We start from the raw sequence: 20,516 nt of genomic DNA on the forward strand, positions 1-20,516 counted from the left end.
AAGCAGTGACAGATTTCCTCTTCTTGGGCTCTAAAATCACTGCAGAAGGTTACTACAGCCATGAAACTAGAAGATGATTGCTTCTTGGTGGGGAAGCTAAGACAAACTTAGTGTGTTAAAACGCAAAGACATCACCTTGCTGACAAAGATCCATATAGTCAAGGTTATGGTCTTTCCGGTAGTCACGTATGGATGTGAGGGGGCTGGCCCATTAAGGGCTGACTGCTAAGAAATGATGCTTTTAAACTGTGCTGTTGGAGACGATGCTTTGACAGCAAGATCAAACCAGTCAATCCTAAAGGAAATCAACCCTGAATGCTCTTTGGAGGGGCTGATGCTGAAGCTGAAGCTTCAATACTTTGCCCATCTGATGTGAACAGCTGAACTCACTGGAAAAGACCCTGGGAAAAACAGAAGGTAGAAGGAGAAAAGGGCAACAAAGGATGAGATGGTTGGATGGCATCACCGATTCACTGGATGTGAACTTGGGCAAACTCTGGGAGATGGTGAGGACAGAGAAACCTGGCATACTGTAGTCCTTGAGATGGTGAAGAGTTGGACACAACTTGGTGACTGAACAACAATAGAGACACAGATATACAGGAAAGACATGTAGACACAGGCAGGGAAGGGGAACGTAGTATGAATTGGTTGATTAGGATTGACATATACAAGCTATCATATGTAAAATAGATAACTAGTGGGGACTTGATTTATAGCATGTGGAGCTCAGCTCCATGCTCTGTGGGCATTGGATGGGTGGAATTAGGTGGGGATTGGGAGGGAGGTCTAAGAGGGAGGGGATAGATATCTACACATAGCTGATTCACTTTGTTGTACAGTAGAAACTAGCACAAAAGTGGAAAGCAATCATACTCTAATAAAAGCAAAAATAAAAAGAAAAGAAAGAGGAGAAATCACAATAGATAATGCAGAAATACAAAAAAAAAAAGAGAATATTATAAACAATTGTATACCAATAAATTTGTAAACCTTGAAGAAATGGACAAGTTTCTAGAAACATAGAGCCCACCAAGTTTGAATCAAGAAGAAATAAATAATTTGAAAAGATCAATTACCAGAAATGAAATAGAATCTGTAATGAAAAAAAAAATAAAACTTCCTACAAACAAAAGTCTAAGATCAGAGGGCTTTACAGAGGATACCTAGCACACATGCAAAGAACTCAATCTCTTCCAAAAGGCTAAAGACTAAGGAACACTTCCAAAGACACTATAAAATCTGCATCACCCTGATAGCCTCAGACAAAAGAACTACCAAAAATTTATAGATCAATATCTTTGATGAATATAGATGCAAAAATTCTCAACAAGTTATTCACAAAACAAATCCAGCAACACATAAAAAAATCCCATATACCACAAACTAGTTGGATTCATCCTAGGATCACAAGGATGATTCAACATACACAAATCAATCAATGTGATGCTAAGCTATTTATGACAAAATGCACATACAATATAAAACTCAATGGTGAAAAGCTGAACACCTGCCCTCTAAAATCTGGAATAAGAATGCCCATTCTCACTGCTACTCTTCAGCATAGCATTGGAAGTTCTAAGCACAGCAAATAGAGAATAAATTATAGGTATTCAAAATGGTAGGGAGAGGTAAAATTATCTTTACAAACAGGTGACATGATACTATATCTATAGAAAACTCTAAAACCCCACACAAAAACTACTAGAACTGATCAAAAAATTCAAAAGGTAACAAGATACAAGACTGACACACAGAAATTGTTTGCATTTCTTTACACTAACAACAAAATATCAGAAAAAGTGAAAGTCGCTTGGTCGTGTCCAACTCTTGGGACCCCATGTATATATAGTGCATGGAATTCTCCAGGCCAAAATACTGGAGTGGGTAGTCATTCCCTTCTGCAAGGAATCTTCCCAACCCAGGAACTGAACCAGGGTCTCCTGCATTGCAGGCAGATTCTTTACCAGCTGAGCTACAAGGTATCAGAAAGGGAATGTAAACAAATGATCCCTTTTAAAGTCATATCAAATAAACTTCACCAAGGAGGATTTACGTGCTGAGCACTACAAAACATTAATAAAGAAAATTAAAGATGATAAAAAATTTAAATATATTCCATGCTCTTGAATTGGAAGAATTAATGTTGTTAAAATGGCCACAGTGCCAAAGCAATCTGCATATTTAATGCAATCCCTATTAAATAACCAGTGACATTTTTCACAGAAAAAGAATTTATATTTAACCATGAAAGAACTAGAATTGCCACAGCAATGCTGGAAAAAAAAAAAAAGAACAAATCAGGAGTCATAATATTCCCAGACTTCAGGCATTACTAGAATGCTACAGTAATCAAAACAGCATGGTATTGGCACAAAGACATATGGAACAATAGAATAGAATAGAGAGCCCAGAAATGAACCCACACACTTATGGACAATTAATTTCAACAAAGGAGACAAGAATATACAATGGGGAAAAACAGTCTCTTCAGCAAATGGTGTTTGGAAAGTTAGTTGCTGGTAAATCAGTGAAGTTAGAATACACCATCACTCCATAAACAAAAACAAACTCAAAATGACTTAAAGACCTAAGTAGAAGATACTATAAACCTCCTATAAAAGAATGCAGGCAAAACATTCCCTAACATAAATTCTACCAACGCTTTCTTATGTGAGTCATCAAGGCAATAGAAATAAAGGCAAAAAAAAAAAAAAAAAATGGGGCTTAACTAAAAACAAGCTTTTGCACAGCAAAGGTAACCATTAAAAAATGAAAAGACAACCTATAAACTGGGAGAAAATATTTGCAAATGATGCTGACTAGGACTTAATTTGCAAAATATACAAGTAGCTTATGCAACTCAGTAATAACAAACAACCCTATCAAAAAATGGGTGAAATACCTAAGTGGACATTTCTCCAAAGAAGACATCCAGATGGTCAACAGGCACATGGAAAGATGCTCAATATCGCTAGTTATCAGAGAAATGCAAATCAAAACTGCAATGAGGTTCCACCTCACATAGGTCAGAATGGCCATCAAAAAAAACTCTGTAAATAACAGATTCTAGAGAGGGTGTGAAGAAAAGAGAACCCACTTATGCTGTTGTTGAGAATACAAATTAGTGTAGCCACTCTAGAAAACTGTGTGAAATTTCCACATAAAACTAGAGTTGCCAAATGATCCAGCAATCCCACTCCTGGGTATATACTCAGACAAACCCATAATTTTAAAGATACTTGCACCCCTATGTTCATAGTAGCACTATTTACATTAAGGTAAGACATAAAAGGAACTTAAATGTTCATCAATAGATGAATGGATAAGGAAGATATGGTACACATATACAGTGGAATACTAGTCACTCCTAAAAAAGAATGAAATGATGCCATTTGCAACAACATGGATACAACTGGAGATTATCATACTAAGTGAAATAAGAAAAAGACAAATACCACATGATATCACTTATATATGGCATCTAAAATAAGGCAAAAAGGAACACATCCACAAAACAAAAACAGACTCACAGACTAGAGAACAGACTTGTAGTTGCCAAGTAGTGGGTGGGTAGGGGAGGGAAATATTGGTAATTTAGGATTATCAGAGGCAAACTATTGTATATAGGACAAATAATAAAGTATAGCACAGGGAACTATATTCAATATCTTGTTACAAACGGTAATGGAAAAGAATATGAAAAAGAAAGCACTTATATATGTCGATGGCGGGTGTAACAAGTCATTCTGCTGCAAAGAAGAAACTAACACAACATTATCAACTATTCTATAAAACTGAAAAAAAAAAAAAAAGAACAATGAATTTACAGAGAAATGACAAGCCCAACAAGAAAGTTATAGCCTTCCAAGGGCAGCACACTGTGGGGAAGAGTATATTTCAGTCCAGTTCAGTCGCTCAGTCGTGTCCGACTCTTTGTGACCCCATGAATCGCAGCACGCCAGGCCTCCCTGTCCATCACCAACTCCCGGAGTTTACTCAAACTCATGCCCATCGAGTCGGTGATGCCATCCAGCCATCTCATCCTCTGTTGCCCCCTTCTTCTCCTGCCCCCAATCCCTCCCAGCATCAGGGTCTTTTCCAATGAGTCAACTCTTCGCATGAGGTGGCCAAAGTACTGGAGTTTCAGCTTCAGCATCAGTCCTTCCAATGAACACCCAGAACTGATCTCCTTTACGATGAACTGGTTGGATCTCCTTGCAGTCCAAGGGACTCTCAAGAGTCTTCTCTAACACCATAGTTCAAAAGCATCAGTTTTTTGGCATTCAGCTTTCTTCACAGTCCAACTCTCACATCCATACATGACCACTTGAAAAACCATAGCCTTGACCAGACGGACCTTTGTTGGCAAAGTAATGTCTCTGCTTTTTAATATGCTATCTAGGTTGGTCATAACTTTCCTTACAAGGAGTAAGCATCTTTTAATTTCATTGCTGCAATCACCATCTGCAGTGATTTGGGAGCCCCCAAAAATAAAGTCTGACACCGTTTCCACCGTCTCCCCATCTATCTCCCATGAGGTGATGGAACCAGATGCCATGATCTTAGTTTTCTGAATGTTAAGCTTTAAGCCAACTTTTTCACTCTCCTCTTTCACTTTCTTCAAGAGGCTTTTCAGTTCCTCTTCACTCTCTGCCATAAGGGTGGTGTCATCTGCATATCTGAGGTTATTGATAGTTCTCTTGGCAATCTTGATTCCAGCTTGTGCTTCTTCCCACCCAGCGTTTCTCATGATGCACTCTGCATATAAGTTAAATAAGCAGGGTGACAGTATACAGCCTTGACCTACTCCTTTTCCTATATGGAACCAGTCTGTTGTTCCATGTCCAGTTCTAACTGTTGCTTCCTGACCTGCATACAGGTTTCTCAAGAGGCAGGTCAGGTGGTCTGGTATTCCCATCTCTTTCAGAATTTTCCACAGTTTATTGTGATCCACACAGTCGAAGGCTTTGGCCTAGTCAATAAAGCAGATGTAGATGTTTTTCTGGAACTCTCTTGCTTTTTTGATGGGTATATTTAGAAGGATGGAAATATTTGGGGGAAGCTAAAAATTGATGAGGGCTATTTTAGTAAGATTTGTTATGTACATTCCTCTTGATGGTGTCTCTGGGCTGATGAGAATATAGATTCATCTCTAGTGATGAAGAGTTAGGGGAAGATAGCTTTCTGTCTACTGTTTCTCAATTGTTTTCAGATCATAATAATTCTTATGCTAAACTGGAAGCATATGCACTACCCTATGTAAAATAGCCAGTGGAAATGTGCTCTGTGACTCAGGGAACTCAAACCAGGACTCTGTAACAGCCTGGGGGCAGGGGGAAGGGCGGAAGGAGGGAGGAAGGTTCAAGAGGGAGGGGGCATATGCACACCTATGGCTCATTCATGTTGGTATATGGCAGAAATCAAACCAAAATTATAAAGGAATCATTAATCATTTATAAATACATAAATATAATTAAAAGAAAAAACAAACTCCTATAACATTCCTAAGGCAAATTCAGATTGAAATTGAAGAAAGTGGAGAAAACCACGAGACCATTCAGTTATGATCTAAATCAAATCCCTTATGACTATACAGTGGAAGTGAGAAATAGATTTAAGGGACTAGATCTGATAGACAGAGTGCCTGATGAACTATAAACAGAGATTTGTGACAATGTACAAGAGACAGGGATCAAGACCATCCCCAAGGAAAAGAAATGAAAAAAGCAAAATGGCTGTCTGAGGAGGCCTTACAAATAGCTGGGAAAAGAAGAGAAGCAAAAAGCAAAGGCAATTAAAAAATAATTCTTATGCTAAAGTGGTATGTTTGGGTGGCATATTTCCTACAATACATTAAATTACCTACAAATATTAGCAATTATTTTCACCATTATAAATTTATACCATCAAATTTATTCCATATCTACTTGTTAGACACCTGGCGAAATCCACAGTGAACAAGAAACACTGTTCTTGAGGAGTTCTGCCTGAGAGACAAGTATCCTCCAAAGAGTACAATGGTGTTTAAACAGTAACATGATGAAACCATGCTATGTTGCACTGAGGTAAATCAACAAAGTTTGCCTTCAGTTGTTGACAAAACATGAGGGGTGTGTTCCTTTCTGAAATTCATCAAATTTGTGTTCTGGTTCTCCAGACCATAAGAAACCTGTGCTCTCATTAGTACCTCACAGATTCAGTAGCTGGATTTCCTCACATATATCAAATCAGAAAATATAGAACTTTTATTCATTGATTTACCATAATCCTCTAAGCATTACAAGTAAAAAGAATCTGCTTTTTTAATCTACCAATGGACCAAGATACATTTTTTTCTAATAGTCTAAAACACAGTTTAGCAAAACATTTGCACATACACGTGTGTATCCATGTATTGTCCCTACCAGCCATGTGACTATTCTGACCTGAAAAACACCTTTTTAAACAGTCATTCATATACATATATGTTGTATGTATACAGCAAAGTGAATGGGTGTTATTTTTGATAATTAAAAGGCAGATGGTTTACTGGTACAGGTACTTGCAAGAGGTGATATATTCTTGGCAAACCCTTAGAAGCTGTCTTTCCCTTGTTCCCTAAAACTTCCTTTTCGATGAACTCTAGCGTGTATGAGAAGCTATTTGATGATCTCACAGCTCTGTTGTATTAAGGACAGAGTTAGATGAGAATTAAGGGGAGGAGATAATATGTGTCCAAGGAAGGAAAACCCAGAAATTTAAAGTAATAACAATAGCTACCATTTAAAAAAAATTGAAAAGTAATAGGTATCTACATATATATGTGTAACTGAATCACTTTGCTATACACCTGAAACTAACACAACATCATAAGTCAACTACACTCCAATATAAAATTTTAAAAGCTGAAAAAATAAGAATAGCTACTATTTATAAAGTATTTATTGTATACGCCAGGCCCAACTTAAGCACTTTAGATATTTTAGCTAATTACTGCAAAAACTCTAGACTGTAAATAATACTTCCCATTTTACCAGTAAGGAAGAAAAATCTCAAAGAAATTAAGTAACTTTAATGTGCCATGTATCACAGAGCTATGCAGTGGTGGTGATAGGAAAGAAGACTAACTAGTATCCTGAGAAACAGCATGGATTTTAGACTCGGACAAGATTTTTATACTGATCATTTAGTATTTCTTTCATATTTTTTCATTTTTCTTTGTTGTTGAAATTACTTTTTATAGTTTCTTTTTTACTGTTTATTAAATCAGAGTTGACATGCTGGGCTGGATTTTTTTTTTTTTTTTTGGACAGAGACATGTGGCATATGGGTTCTTAGTTCCCTTGACCAAGGATCTAACCCACGCCCCCCGCAATGGCAGCATAGTCTTAACCATTAGACCACCAGGAAAGTTCCTATAATTTCTTCTTAAATGTGATTCATGTTTTCTTTTCAAACATTTAGCTTCTTTAAATTGCTCTTCCTCACGCAGTAGGGCAAAGAAACAGTAAGCATATAAACTTAGATATCTAAGTTAACCTCACACTACGCAAGTAGGGTGATTACTAATGTAATCAGAGTTTCGGTAAATAAAGTCCTATTTTGATAAAACAAATATAATAAGGGTTAAGATTTGGAGATGACCCTTTAATTGGAGAAAAGAGTGTGATTTAAGAACAGATATCAAGATAGGCTGTTATGGAAATCTTCCACAGCCTGTAAGTAACATGGGAATTTCTATCTTTACATAATTACCCCGGTGCCCATAAAACAACATAATTAGACCTTTATCTCTTAGAACACAATACATTTGTTTAGTTTTCATTGTCTTTTATCCTTACTGATTTATATTACTAATAAATGTAATATTTTATACTATAACAACCAGCTTACTATTCAGTTATATGATATAGGAGGTAGATATAAAATTTAGACTTTTTTCTTCATCATCCAGTGTGGCACAAATTACATATCTATCTACACACATACATTTATGAATACACACATATGTATTCACATGCACACATATATAAAATGTATAGACAAGTGATAAATACTTAGACAGCAAGAATAAAAAGAAATGTTTCCACATTATCTTCAGATGTAAGATTTTCTCTGAGTTGATACTTCATGCATTAATAAAAGCACAGGAGGGCAAAACTAGTGTAGTTTAATCCTCAAAGTCTTCATTTATCTATAGCTGCTCAATACTACCAATAGTAATTGTTCTCACTAGAACTTATCTTCATTAGAAAGTGAATTATTTTTAAATTCCATTGAAGAGGAAAAGCAAAGTTCACTGACTGTATGGGGGTGGGTCTGTGTGCTAAGTCACTTCAGTCTTGTCTGACTCTTTGCAGCCTATGGACTGTAACCCGCCAGTCTCCTCTGTCCATGGGATTCTCCAGGCACGAATCCTGGCGTGGGTTGTCATGCCCATCTTCAGGGGATCTTCCCAACCCAGGGATTGAACCCAGGTCTCCTGCATTGCAGGCAGACTCTTTACTGTCTGAGCCACCAGCGGAATATAAAATATACAGTTATTAAATTTTTTTTCATTTTGAGGTCTTTGCGGGCAAGAAAATTGGTAGACTTTTTGAATATCAGGGTTTGTTTTGTTTTACTATGTTAGCCTCATATGCAAAAGACAATAGCTCTGAAACTCTACTCTTCCCACTTAACTCAAAATGCAAAATCTCTTTGGAACTGAGACCACTCTTGTAATTCATTTGTATTCCATATAGTTCTCGGTGCTTAATAAGTATTTCATAAATTGAGCTGTCAAGGTAATTATTGTTCCTTAATTTCTATCAACTTATACTTAAAAATTCTTAGATTTTCTGAGGTATGATGAGATTAGTATAGTAATTGCTATATTCTTCTATTTTCCATCCAAATGTAGACTGTTTTGAATCTGTCTTATCTAGGTATTAAAAATATCAAAACTCTTTAAAATCATGTGATTTAATCATCTTAATGTACTTTATGAAATTAAACAACCACCTCACAGACTATCTGACATTTACACAATTTAGACATACCTACTACTAAATGCCTTGTTTTTATATGGCTCAGGATTCACTTAGTGATGTTGTTTTTTAAAATATTGGATTAATATGTCTGCCAGAACATTCATTAAGGATAGAACAAAATTTCAAGATGACTTATATCCAGATCTGCAGTGAAATAACCAATTACTTTTCTTCTATATTTAGGGCCATAGCTCCCAAAATGGTTCAGTTAAAAACTGAATGTACTATTTTTTGCATATACTAAATATCAGTCTTCAAGAAAGGTAACTACAGATTAACATTATTCACTGAATAAAGTCAATTACTTTAAAAAGTAATTTGTATTTCAGACGTTTATACTTACTAATATATCTTGCAAAAGAACTAAATATCCAACAACAGAGTTATTTATGAAAAATGCCCATAAATTCTAATTTTTTAGTATAATTTAATGGATTATTTATATATTGGGTCATTGCTCAGAGATCACACAGTCTAGAGCAGCAAGCGAAAGGAAAACTTAATTTTTTAAAAAATTTTGATCCATAAAGAGGAAAACTAGAGAATTTAGAATATACAATTTAGAAGGGATTACTCGGGTTGATTATACTCTAATTAGCAAAGCCAAATAATTATGACTTTCTCCTTTGATTTTGACAGTTTGGTTTATACATCCACTGATTAATTCAAGAAATTTATAAATTATTACTAAGAGAATGGGCTAAAACATCTAAGTGAGGTCTATACATAGGAATCTAAATCATGAAAAACCTTTTATTTTGGATCCTGAAATAGTCCAATCCATTGTCAACCTCATACTTTAAGTCACAATGACCGGTCCATAATGGTTGAAACTCAAGATGATACCTATGTCTTTATAGTTCTTAACAGTAAAGTTCTGACTAATACCCAAAGGGCAAACATTCCTTCATCTGACACAGTCAGAACCAGTAAATGGTCAAATGATAGAAAAAGCAGTTTATTTTTAACTCAAAACTTCATCACCAATCTTTTGATATAGGACCAAGGATTTTTCTTTGAGTTCTGTTATGCGAATTGGAATTCTAGATTTACTTTCCTGTTTAAGCCACACACACTAACGATACATCATCTGAGATTTCCAATTTCAGCTTTTTCATTTTGGAGAAATAAATAGGCATTTGCAAAACAATCTAAATGCAGATTCTTTCTCCATTGTCACTATAGTTCCCTGCTCCCCTGCTAATGATATGTTCAGTTATCTCTTTACATATAATTCAACAACACTCCCATTGTGTCACTTAATCTTTGTGAATCTTTCCAACACATTCAGGTTCAGTTTCACAGGAATGATTCTTTCACACTCAATATGTCATTATTTATCATAATGTTAAATAAATCATGTAATTCCGTAGATAATAACATGTCACTGGAAGAAGCTAGTTTGAGGCCAAACCAAGACCTCTTGGTAAATATAAAACTCACTGGAGGGAGTTGCTGAGTATGCATGGGTGTCACCCAGCAGGTTTAAGTAAGGGAGCACAGGATGAAAATGTGTACTCCGATGAGGTATCCCAGACTCATTGCATCTGAATCCCTTGAGCAGTTTTTAAAATGCCTCAGCTTATTCTTGTACATACTCAATTTGATAAACACTGCCGCCATATTACAGGAGTACTTGCAAACATTTAACATGAAGGGGAAAACTGCAATATAGTAGAACAGCAATTTGCAGCATAATTCCAAGAGAACCCTGTGGAAATACACTCTCCCTTCCCATCACTAACATAGTCGATATTGAGTTCTGGTTTCAAATTTTTTAAATTAAAAAAAAATGTCTTTGTTTCCTATAAGTGGGAAATTCCTTATAATGAGCTTGGTGGAAAGTAGGGCTTAGCTCCTCCACAGGTGACTGAATCTAGGTATTTTCTTCCTAGATTACAGGCACATGACCTAAGTTCAGCCAGTTGGATGAGCTCTCCCAGGACTTCATATCTGAAAGAAGTGAGGCAAAGATGTACGAGCAGTTCAAGATTATTCATGCTACTTGTGGATCAAGATTCTGGCAATGACAGAGCAAATGTTAAGAGGCAGCAAAGTTGCAGTGGTGCTGAAGTATTCTTAGGGAAGGGGTCACAGTGGGAGTATCTGAAATGTCAATGTCCTAAATATGCTGCTATAGCAGAAACTTGGTGCTCTATGATACTCAGCTTCCCTTGGTTACTGCCACATTCTCAATGTTTTTCTGTAAACCATTACATTTACATGTAGTAGTATATTTATGTATGTACCCACTATCAAAAAATGTATGTTTTTTCTCAAATTAGATATAAATAACTTTGACTGATAAAACCAAATGTACACCTTCTTTGAGTTAGGTACCTGGGGACCCTCTTCAACCCTCTGACACCCATGGCTGAGAGCACAGGTGAATGCCTATTGTTTTTGAATTCCCAAAGCAAAGGACTGATATTTCTACTATTTACTCACAATCTAATTTTTTTAATGGTCAATTTCAACATAAAAAATAGAAATTTGCCTATCTGGTACTTGGATTTTGGAAAATTTAATAGTATTTCAAAATCAGATCATTTTATTTTTTAAATATTTTCATAGCAAATTGTTTTGGGATCCATTTGTTTACTGGTAGAAACACAGCATTCCTGTTTCCTTAGACAAGCAATAATATAGATATAATACAAAAATAAATTGTGAGCAAATTTACACAGCTAAGGAACAGAGTTCCTTTAAAATATTATTTTTTGTTACACTTTCAAAGTGAATGTTTAATAACACATATAACAATTCTATAAAATGTGAAACGTAATCTTTCAAGTGTTTATGACTAATTTTACATTAGTACATTCCTTCATTAAATACCTTCAACCTCTGTGATCATCATTCAGAGCTTCAGTAGATCAGTTATTCTACTTGGTCCTTATTTTTTTCTTCTAGCTAAAATTTAGTGAACATTTTAATGTTCTATCGGTTTTTAAGTTTTCAAATCATACTGAATAAGGTGCTTTCTATTCAAGAGGAATAATGCATTTTTTACCTTAATACAGTCTATTTCAAATGTCAACTGAATGAATTCTCTAAATCCTTTCAGTCAAATAAAATTGTATCTATAGTTATTAAGGAATATATGGTCTATTTTTAATAGCTATATAATCAATAAGATTATTCAGGATACATTTGATTGGAGGCTAATTACTTTACAATATTGTGGTGGTTTTTGCCATACATTGACATGAATCAGCCATGGGTGTACATGTGTCCCCCATCCTGGACCCCCTTCCTGCCTCCCTTCCCACACCATCCCTCAGGGTCATCCCAGTGCACTGACCCTGAGCTCCCTGTCTCGTGTATCAAACCTGGACTGGCGATCTATTTCACATGTGGTAATATACATGTTTCAATGCTATTCTCTCAAATCATCCCACCCTTGCCTTCCCCCCTCCAGAGTCCAAAAGTCTGTTCTTTACATCTGTCTCTCTTTTGCTGTCTCACATGTAGGGTCATTCTTACTCTCTTTCTAAATTCCATATATATGCGTTAATATACTGTATTGGTGTTTATCTTTCTGACTTACTTCATTCTGTATAATAGGCTCCAGTTTCGTCCACCTCATTAGAACTGATTCAAATACATTCTTTTTAATAGCTGAGTAATATTCCATTGTGTATATGTACCACAGCTTTGTTATCTGTTTGTCTGCCGGTGGACCTCCAGGTTGCTTCCATGTCCTGGCTATTATAAACAGTGCTGCGATGAACATTGGGGTACACGTGTCCCTTTCAATTCTGGTTTCCTTGGTGTGTGTGCCCAGCAGTGGGATTGCTGGGTTGTATGGCAGTTCTATTTCCAGCTTTTTAAGGAATGTCCACACTGTTCTCCATAGTGGCTGTACTAGTTTGCATTCCACCAACAGTGTAAGAGGGTTCCCTTTTCTCCACACCCTCTCCAGCATTTATTGCTTGTAGACTTTTGGATAGCAGCCATTCTGACCAGCGTGAGATGGTACCTCATTGTGGTTTTGATTTGCATTTCTCTGATAATGAGTGATGTTGAGCATCTTTTCATGTGTTTGTTAGCCATCTGTATGTCTTCTTTGGAGAAATGTCTGTTTAGTTCTTTGGCCCATTTCTTGATTGTAGACCCCACCTCTTGTTGGAAAGAACTGCAGTCACTTTTTGAAGCAGCCTGCATACAGGGAGAACAACTGTAGCCATTTTTGCAAACAAACAATCTACCACACATGTTTTTCTGCCTCAGTTTTCTGCAAAGTGAATTTACGGCTTGACAGTATCAACAATGGCCTTAATTCTCATTGATGCTTTTGCTAGTATAGACCATATTGAAATTTAGCTGAATGGACATTTGTACTATAAATAGTATAGCCAGGTATTCTGTGACTTCTCATGGATAGAGTATCCAAGTCACATAATATTTTCTAATGTTGATATAAATACAGTAATCCACTGTTAATTATGGAGTACAACTCATATAATCCCTAAAAAGAGTTAGCAACAATTGTGAGGTACCGAACTGACCTTTTCTTTCTGCATTCCACATGCATACCCAGTCAATTTTAAAAGACATGACTTATTATTTAGTGTGATTTCATTTAGGACTTTCTCGACATGGGGTCTAATGAATATTAATTCACATTTAGAATGGGTGGCATCCTTTGTGCATTTATGAATATAAAAGGAACATTTGAAAGAGAGTCATCATTTCCATCATTAATTTGCTAATTCACACGCAAGGAAATGACTCATGAAGACTTTAGATGCCTTTGTTTCAAAATTCATTTTCTTCAGTTTTCCTTTGCTTTAGCTGAGTGGAAAAGATTTGTCAGTTGAGTAAAGATGCTTCATCTCCTTCACTGATGCTGCTGGGAGTTATTAATTAGGTTTCTGAGTTTGGCACTGCACTTTCCTGGTCACCGTGATATGTCATTGAAACAGACCCATTAAAATGAGTGATGTGTGTTGTAATTTCATTAGTGTCATCAATAATGCATTACACTTTCCTTTTAGTAGTCTCTTTGTGTTGTGTGTGGGTCAGGATGACTGTATGAATTACATTTATAAGATCCAAATTGTTACAGATGAGAGAAGATAGGCATGAGGGTGGAATTAATGTTATTTTAAACATGATAACTACTAAAATGATTTCAATTAAGTAATATTTTAATTAGGTCTGATGTCTCTACATGCCATACTGAAATGCATGTTATGTGTATGCAAATAGGATGGTGATTTATTGAATTAATAACACAGTCCATTCTTTCTGCCAGGAAACTTCTGAATTGAACTAAAGCAGGTTTAAGAACAGGAATGGTTCAATAAGGCATGTAACTCCTTGTGGTTGTAAAGAACAGACTCTTGACATTGAAACTCTTCAAGGGTATTTTCTCACTTTCTTTCCACTCTATTTTCCTACAAGACATGTGCCTTTTGACTGGCTGTTGGTTAATTCCAAGTCTTTCCTAATCTGAAAAATATGATTCTATACATGAGAAGGAGAAACATATTTGAATATTCTGATGCATACTGTTGACATTTTTTAACTCCATTTAATTGAGGTTCAATTTTGGTCATATAACATGAGAATATAAGAAACACAGATGTACAGAAGAGACTTTTGGACTCTGGGGGAGAAGGCGAGGGTGGGATGTTTCTAGAGAACAGCATCGAAACGTATATTATCTAGGGTGAAACAGATCACCAGCCCAGGTTGGATGCATGAGACAAGTGCTCGGGCCTGGTGCACTGGGAAGACCCAGAGGGATCAGGTGGAGAGGGAGGTGGGAGGGGGGATCGGGATGAGGAATACATGTAAATCCATGGCTGATTCATGTCAATGTATGACAAAAACCACTACAATATTGTAAAGTAATTAGCCTCCAACTAATAAAAATAAATGGGAAAAAAAAAGACCTTTTGGCTTAGAAGCTTCCATAACAAACACTGATCTAATTGAAATATTTTCAAAGGTAAGAATAACTTGCATACTAAAAACATGATATAGTAGCAGTTTTGCTCCCCAAGGGTACTTAACCAATGAATGAATATGTAAGAAATGTCTCAGAACTAAGAAGTATATAGACACATATGTGGCTGGGTTTTGTGTGTGTGTTTTTTTTTTTTTTTTGGTCTTCCATTCAAATAATACAACAAAAATAATGTGATGATACATTTTGGGAAAAGATCTACAAATACTGAACTTTATTTTCTGTTAGCAGAAAGCTAAATGGTTTTTAGTATGCAAAAGAGAACTAGTAAAAAGATAAGCTGCTTCTGAAAAATCAATAGGTGAAATTATCCTTCTCATGAAAGCTTAAAGAAGGTATTTTTGTTTTCCTCAATTTAAGGTAAAACAATCTATCAAAGTAAAAAATAAATTCTACTATAATAAAGATCAATTTCCTTAAGTCAGCAACAACCCTACATGAAGTTTCTCTCTTAAACTATGATGAAAGAATACTAGTCACTTATCTTCAACCAGAATCTAAGTGTCTGTAGTTTTAAGCTGATCTGTATCCAGTTTGGCTCGAAATGGATATGAGTGTTTATCTTACATAATAGCTGCCACAGCCTACTACTTGAATCATGTAGCATATGGAAAGTGTGTTTAGCTCCCTGTAGAATTTTCACAAACCAAAAAGGACTCATTTCTATGCACATGGCTTGTTTACAGTCATTACAAAAGTATTACTGAGCTGCTTACAAGTTAGAAAAAAGCAAATGTTGGCACATTGCAGATTCCATTGCATTGGTCTTTAAGGATTATATGTATTGCTTTCCAGTTTTTTAAAAACCACAGTGTTGTATGTATTGTACTTAGACCTAAACATTTTATCTACTGTGAATTTTTATTCTTCCACACTATCTCTCTTCTCAATATTTTATACTAGTTATGGCTGAAGTTTTATGTAAATATATTAGAGATTGTGCTCGTGCTTAAATGAACTGTCATTGAAGGATTAATCCTATAACCTTTATGAGCATGTTTTATTAATATATTATCATTAAACTGAATATTAATAACATTTAACATTTAATAACCATAGAATGTGTATTTAGGAATATATTTCATGCTAGTGGGCTTTGAATATGTGGAATAGTCACTATAACAGCACCCAAATCATTAAACGTATTTCCCATAATGTATTAATTGCAATGGTACAACTCATTTAAAGGGCAGCTCTGAATAACAATGATTACAATATCTTTGTCAGCATGCTGAATAGCATACCCTCAAGGAATGGAAGTATTTGGTACAGCTTTTGAAAATATTTTTGCACTCTTAAATTCCAGAAATATATTTGCCATTAAATGATTTATAATTAAACATGAAACTAATAAAGTAGAGGAAGAGAATTCAAAACTATGAATATTAATGAGATGATAAAATATTTTTCTTACACTAACTTAGTAACCCTTAGTAGTAAAGCGGTATAAGTTGTCTACAATGAATACTTTTTTAAATGATTAATTAAAATATATTTTAAACTACTTTTATTGTCAAAACACTAAACCAATTTTTATATATCAATTTATCTAAATGGTTTACTGTGAATTTAAAAATGTTTGACAGGTATCCTGACACTAAAATCCACTCCTTTTTCTATGGCAATTAAGGATTATGTTAACATGAAAATTGTGACTTGTGTATAGCCTCTGTCATGTAGGAGAATACATATGACTGTCTGAAGCAGTTTCATCTTCTTCTGGGAAAATTCCATGCTTGTATCAAGGTTCCTCTGTATTAGCAGGGTTTTTTAGCCACACACCCCCCCCCCACCAACTTAATAATATAAAATGAATGTTTAGGGAAACTTCCATTAGGTGTTTTGCTAATTTTCATTATTTTGTCAGTTTTATATAGTAAAAACTTTTACTCATAAAACACATGTATACATAAGTCTATGTATATACATATTTTTACATGATTATTTTAACACAGCACAGTGGCTTCTTCTGAAAAGTTCTTTAATTTTATGAAGGTTGTGGAAATAGCAAGACGGAAATCTCTATTTCAAGGAATATTCTCCTTGTAAACTGAATCCACATTTTTCTCAGGGTATGTGAAGTTGCTCAGTCATGTCCGACTCTTTGCGAACCCATGGACTATAGCCTACCAAGGCTCCTCTGTCCACAGAGTTTTCCAGGCAAGGATACTGGAGTGGGTTGCCATTTCCTTTCTCATAGCTAAAGCATTGCTCATGACCAACTTGCCTCTCCATTTGGAAGATGTTTTTTTTTTCCCCTCCCATATCTAGAGAGAATATATGTTCTTAATACAAAGTTTTATGACTACAAATTTCCTTAATACAAAGTGGTATCATCTGCATACCTCTGAAATGCAGATGACACCACTCTAATGGCAGAAAGGGAAGAGGAACTAAAGAGCCTCTGGATGAGGGTTAAACAGAAGAGTTAAAGAGTCAACTGTTCACATCAGGTGGCCAAAGCATTGGAGTTTCAGCTTCAGCATCAGTCCTTCCAATGAATACTCAGTACTGATTCCCATTAGGATGGATTGGTTGTATCTCACTGAAGTCCAAGGGACTCTCAAGAGTCTTCTCCAACACCACAGTTCAAAAGCATCAATTCTTCAGTGCTCAGCTTTCTTTATAATTCAACTCTCACATTCATACATGACTATTGGAAAAACCATAACTTTGACTAGACAGACCATTGCTGGCAAAGTAATGTCTCTGTTTTTTAATATGGTGTCTAGGTTGGTCTTGATAAAGTAACATATATAGACTTGATAAAGTAACATATTTCTCAACTCAAACATGTAAAGCAATGATATCATAATTTATCCTTGAAAATATTGGGATCAGGGCCCAATAAGAGACAAAAAGACATGAAAAAGATGGAAGAGTGAGTATCTTCAGAGACCAGTTGGATACTTAAGGAAAAGAGATAACTTGTAGGGTTCTGTCATGAGTGAGTAAGCAGATTTCAATGTCCATTCACCACCGGAGTACAGGAGAATGCAAAATAACCTAATTGATGTAATTTGCACTAACATTATAGGCTTCATTATTGAGTTTATGAAGTTCAGGAGAGGCTCAAGTAGTGGAGTCTTGATCAGCTAGGAAACAATGATCCAGAATTCTATCTAAAACTGAGATCAGTGCTAGTGAGTGAAAGTCGCTCAGTCATGTCCAACTCTTTCTGACCCCATGGACTATACAGTCCATGGAATTCTCCAGGCCAGAATACTGGAGTGGGTAGCCTTTCCCTTCTTCAGGGGATCTTCCCAACCTAGGGATTGAACCCAGGCCTCCTACATTGCAGGAGGATTCTTTACCTGCTGAGCCACAAGGAACGACCAAGAATACTGGAGTGAGTAGCCTATCCCTTCTCCACTAGGTCAGTACTAGGGATAATTATAAATTAACTAAATCTTATGCTGTGGCCCTTGCTCCACCATCTCAAACTTAACATGCATCCTTGCTCCATTTGATCAATCATGTCTGACTCTTTGCGACCCCATGGACTGTAGTCCACTACGCTTCTCTGACCATGGAATTTCTCAGGCAAGAATACTGGAGTGGGTGGCCATTTCCTCTCCAGGGGATCTTTCTGACACAGGGATCAAACCTGCATCTCTTGTGTCTCCTTTATTGGCAGGTGGATTCTTTACCACTAGCGTCACTGACATCTTTGTTCACTGCTCATCTGCAGTAAGTGGTTCTCTAGGTTTTGTATTATAACCAAAGTAACTATACCAAAATAAAGTCAAATAAACTTTCTTTCTTTCTTAAAAACTTTCATTAGTTTCCTACTGCCCATAAGAAAAAGTATAACCTCCTTAGCTTGGTATGGAAGGCCTGGTATGATGTGGCCAATGGCTTGCTCTCCCAACTCTTCTATAGCTGCCCACTCTGGCCTTGTGCCCTGATCATACAGAAGCACTGGCACTGATCCACTAAGAATAGTAAGCTGTCTTATAAATCCATACCTCTGCATATGCTAATTCCTCCTGCATATGGTGTTATATCCACTTTCTAGCTTATTTCCTTTCTTTTGCCCTTATAGCTGGTAGTTTCCATCATCCTTCAAGATGAAGTATTCTCCATGATAAACTTTGCCAGTGGCAATCCTTCATCTGTTATCACTAGACTTTACATGTCTAGCATGACAATCAACGACCTTATTTTAATTATTTATATATTTGCCTCTCATATTAGAGCATGGAATTTCAGCTAGCTCAGATAGGTTTTTTTTTTTTTTGGAAATAAGTCAAATGATGCAATAATCCATTCCTCTCTACCAAAATGCATCTCTTTCTACTTATCAACTAATAAAAGGAATCTCTTTAGACCTGCCCAAGGCCAAATACCTCTTTCTCAGATATTAGGATAAATTTCAAAGCACCATCATATTACATACTCTACACTTATGAGAAGATATTCTAAATGTCAAACACATACAAAGAAAGAGAACAGGATAATGAATACATTACCCATTTCAACAATTATTAGCTAATGGTCAATCTTATTCTACCTGTGATGTCCAAAGTTCCACTCTCCTTTTTTCCTTCCAAATATTTAGAAGCAAATTTTAACTGTAGTAACTTTTCATTCACAAATATTACTATATGTATTTCTAGAAGTTAAGAAAATATACTGATAATACCATTATCATACCTAAAATATTGTTTGTTAATATTAACAAATCCTTAATTAACTTTTATACTAGTTCTCATTTTTAAAATTGTTTGAATAAAGACCTAGAAAATTTGTACTTTACAGATATACATGGGTTGTTGTTTCTTGTAATCTAAAGCAGCAGCTTTCAACTGGGGGCAATTTTGCCTTGTAAGGGACAATTTTGGCAGTCTGGAGACACTTTTGGTTTGTAAAACAGCTATGAACTGAATGTTTGTGTCTTCCCAGTATAAAGACATGCATTAAAATCTTAACCTCAATGGGGCTATATTTTGGAGAACCTAATTCAACTTAGGTTCGGTTATACAGGTGGGGCCCTCATTATGGGATTAAAGCCCTTACAAAAAGAAGAGAAGACATGGGATCCCTCTGTCTGCATGCAATAGGCCAGGGAGAGGCCCCTCACCGACAATCTGTTTATACTGGCACGCTGATCTTGGGATTAGCTTTCAAAACTGTGAAAAATAAATGCTTATTGCTTAAGCCACCCAGTCGATGGTATTCTGGTACAGTAAGTAGTTCAAATTAACTGGGACAACCACAGGAGGGGTGTTACTGGTACCCAGTGGGTAGAGGTCAGGGATAGTGCTAAATATCCTTCAATGCACAGGACTGCTGCCACAATAAAGAACTATCTACCTCAGCCCCAACCCCCAACAAAAGTCAATAGTGAAAGGCTAAGAAACCCTGGTCTAGTAGTTCCTCTGTCACCCATTTCTTGTTATAATTTGGTCATTGAATAAACTGGGCCATTTGTCCTATAGAATTTTTCACAGTATTTTGCTGATGACACACTGCAGTATTATTTTTATATTTTCTGTCCCTTGTGTTTATGAGCAATTAGAAGC

At 35.9% G+C, this 20,516-nt stretch overlaps 1 protein-coding gene across 8 annotated transcripts in view; it reads left to right on the forward strand.

Moving 5' to 3' along the window:
- Positions 1–20,516, forward strand: part of NAALADL2 (N-acetylated alpha-linked acidic dipeptidase like 2) — a 1,495,786-nt gene that overhangs the window by 1,467,621 nt on the left and 7,649 nt on the right. For 4 of the 8 annotated variants that reach the window (XM_043875328.1, XM_043875324.1, XM_043875326.1 and 1 more), the window contains one exon: positions 10,910–11,424. The exons of 1 other annotated variant lie outside the window; for it this stretch is intronic. In XM_043875328.1, the coding sequence (XP_043731263.1) occupies positions 10,910–11,243 (334 nt within the window). In that variant the 3' untranslated portion in view covers positions 11,244–11,424. Of the gene's footprint in view, positions 1–10,909; positions 11,427–20,516 lie in introns of those variants that run through there. 3 more of the 8 variants (XM_043875325.1, XM_043875329.1, XM_043875322.1) reach the window with 2 other exon arrangements.

This window comes from Cervus elaphus, chromosome 19, assembly GCF_910594005.1.
Source record: "Cervus elaphus chromosome 19, mCerEla1.1, whole genome shotgun sequence".
Classification (NCBI taxonomy): domain Eukaryota; kingdom Metazoa; phylum Chordata; class Mammalia; order Artiodactyla; family Cervidae; genus Cervus; species Cervus elaphus.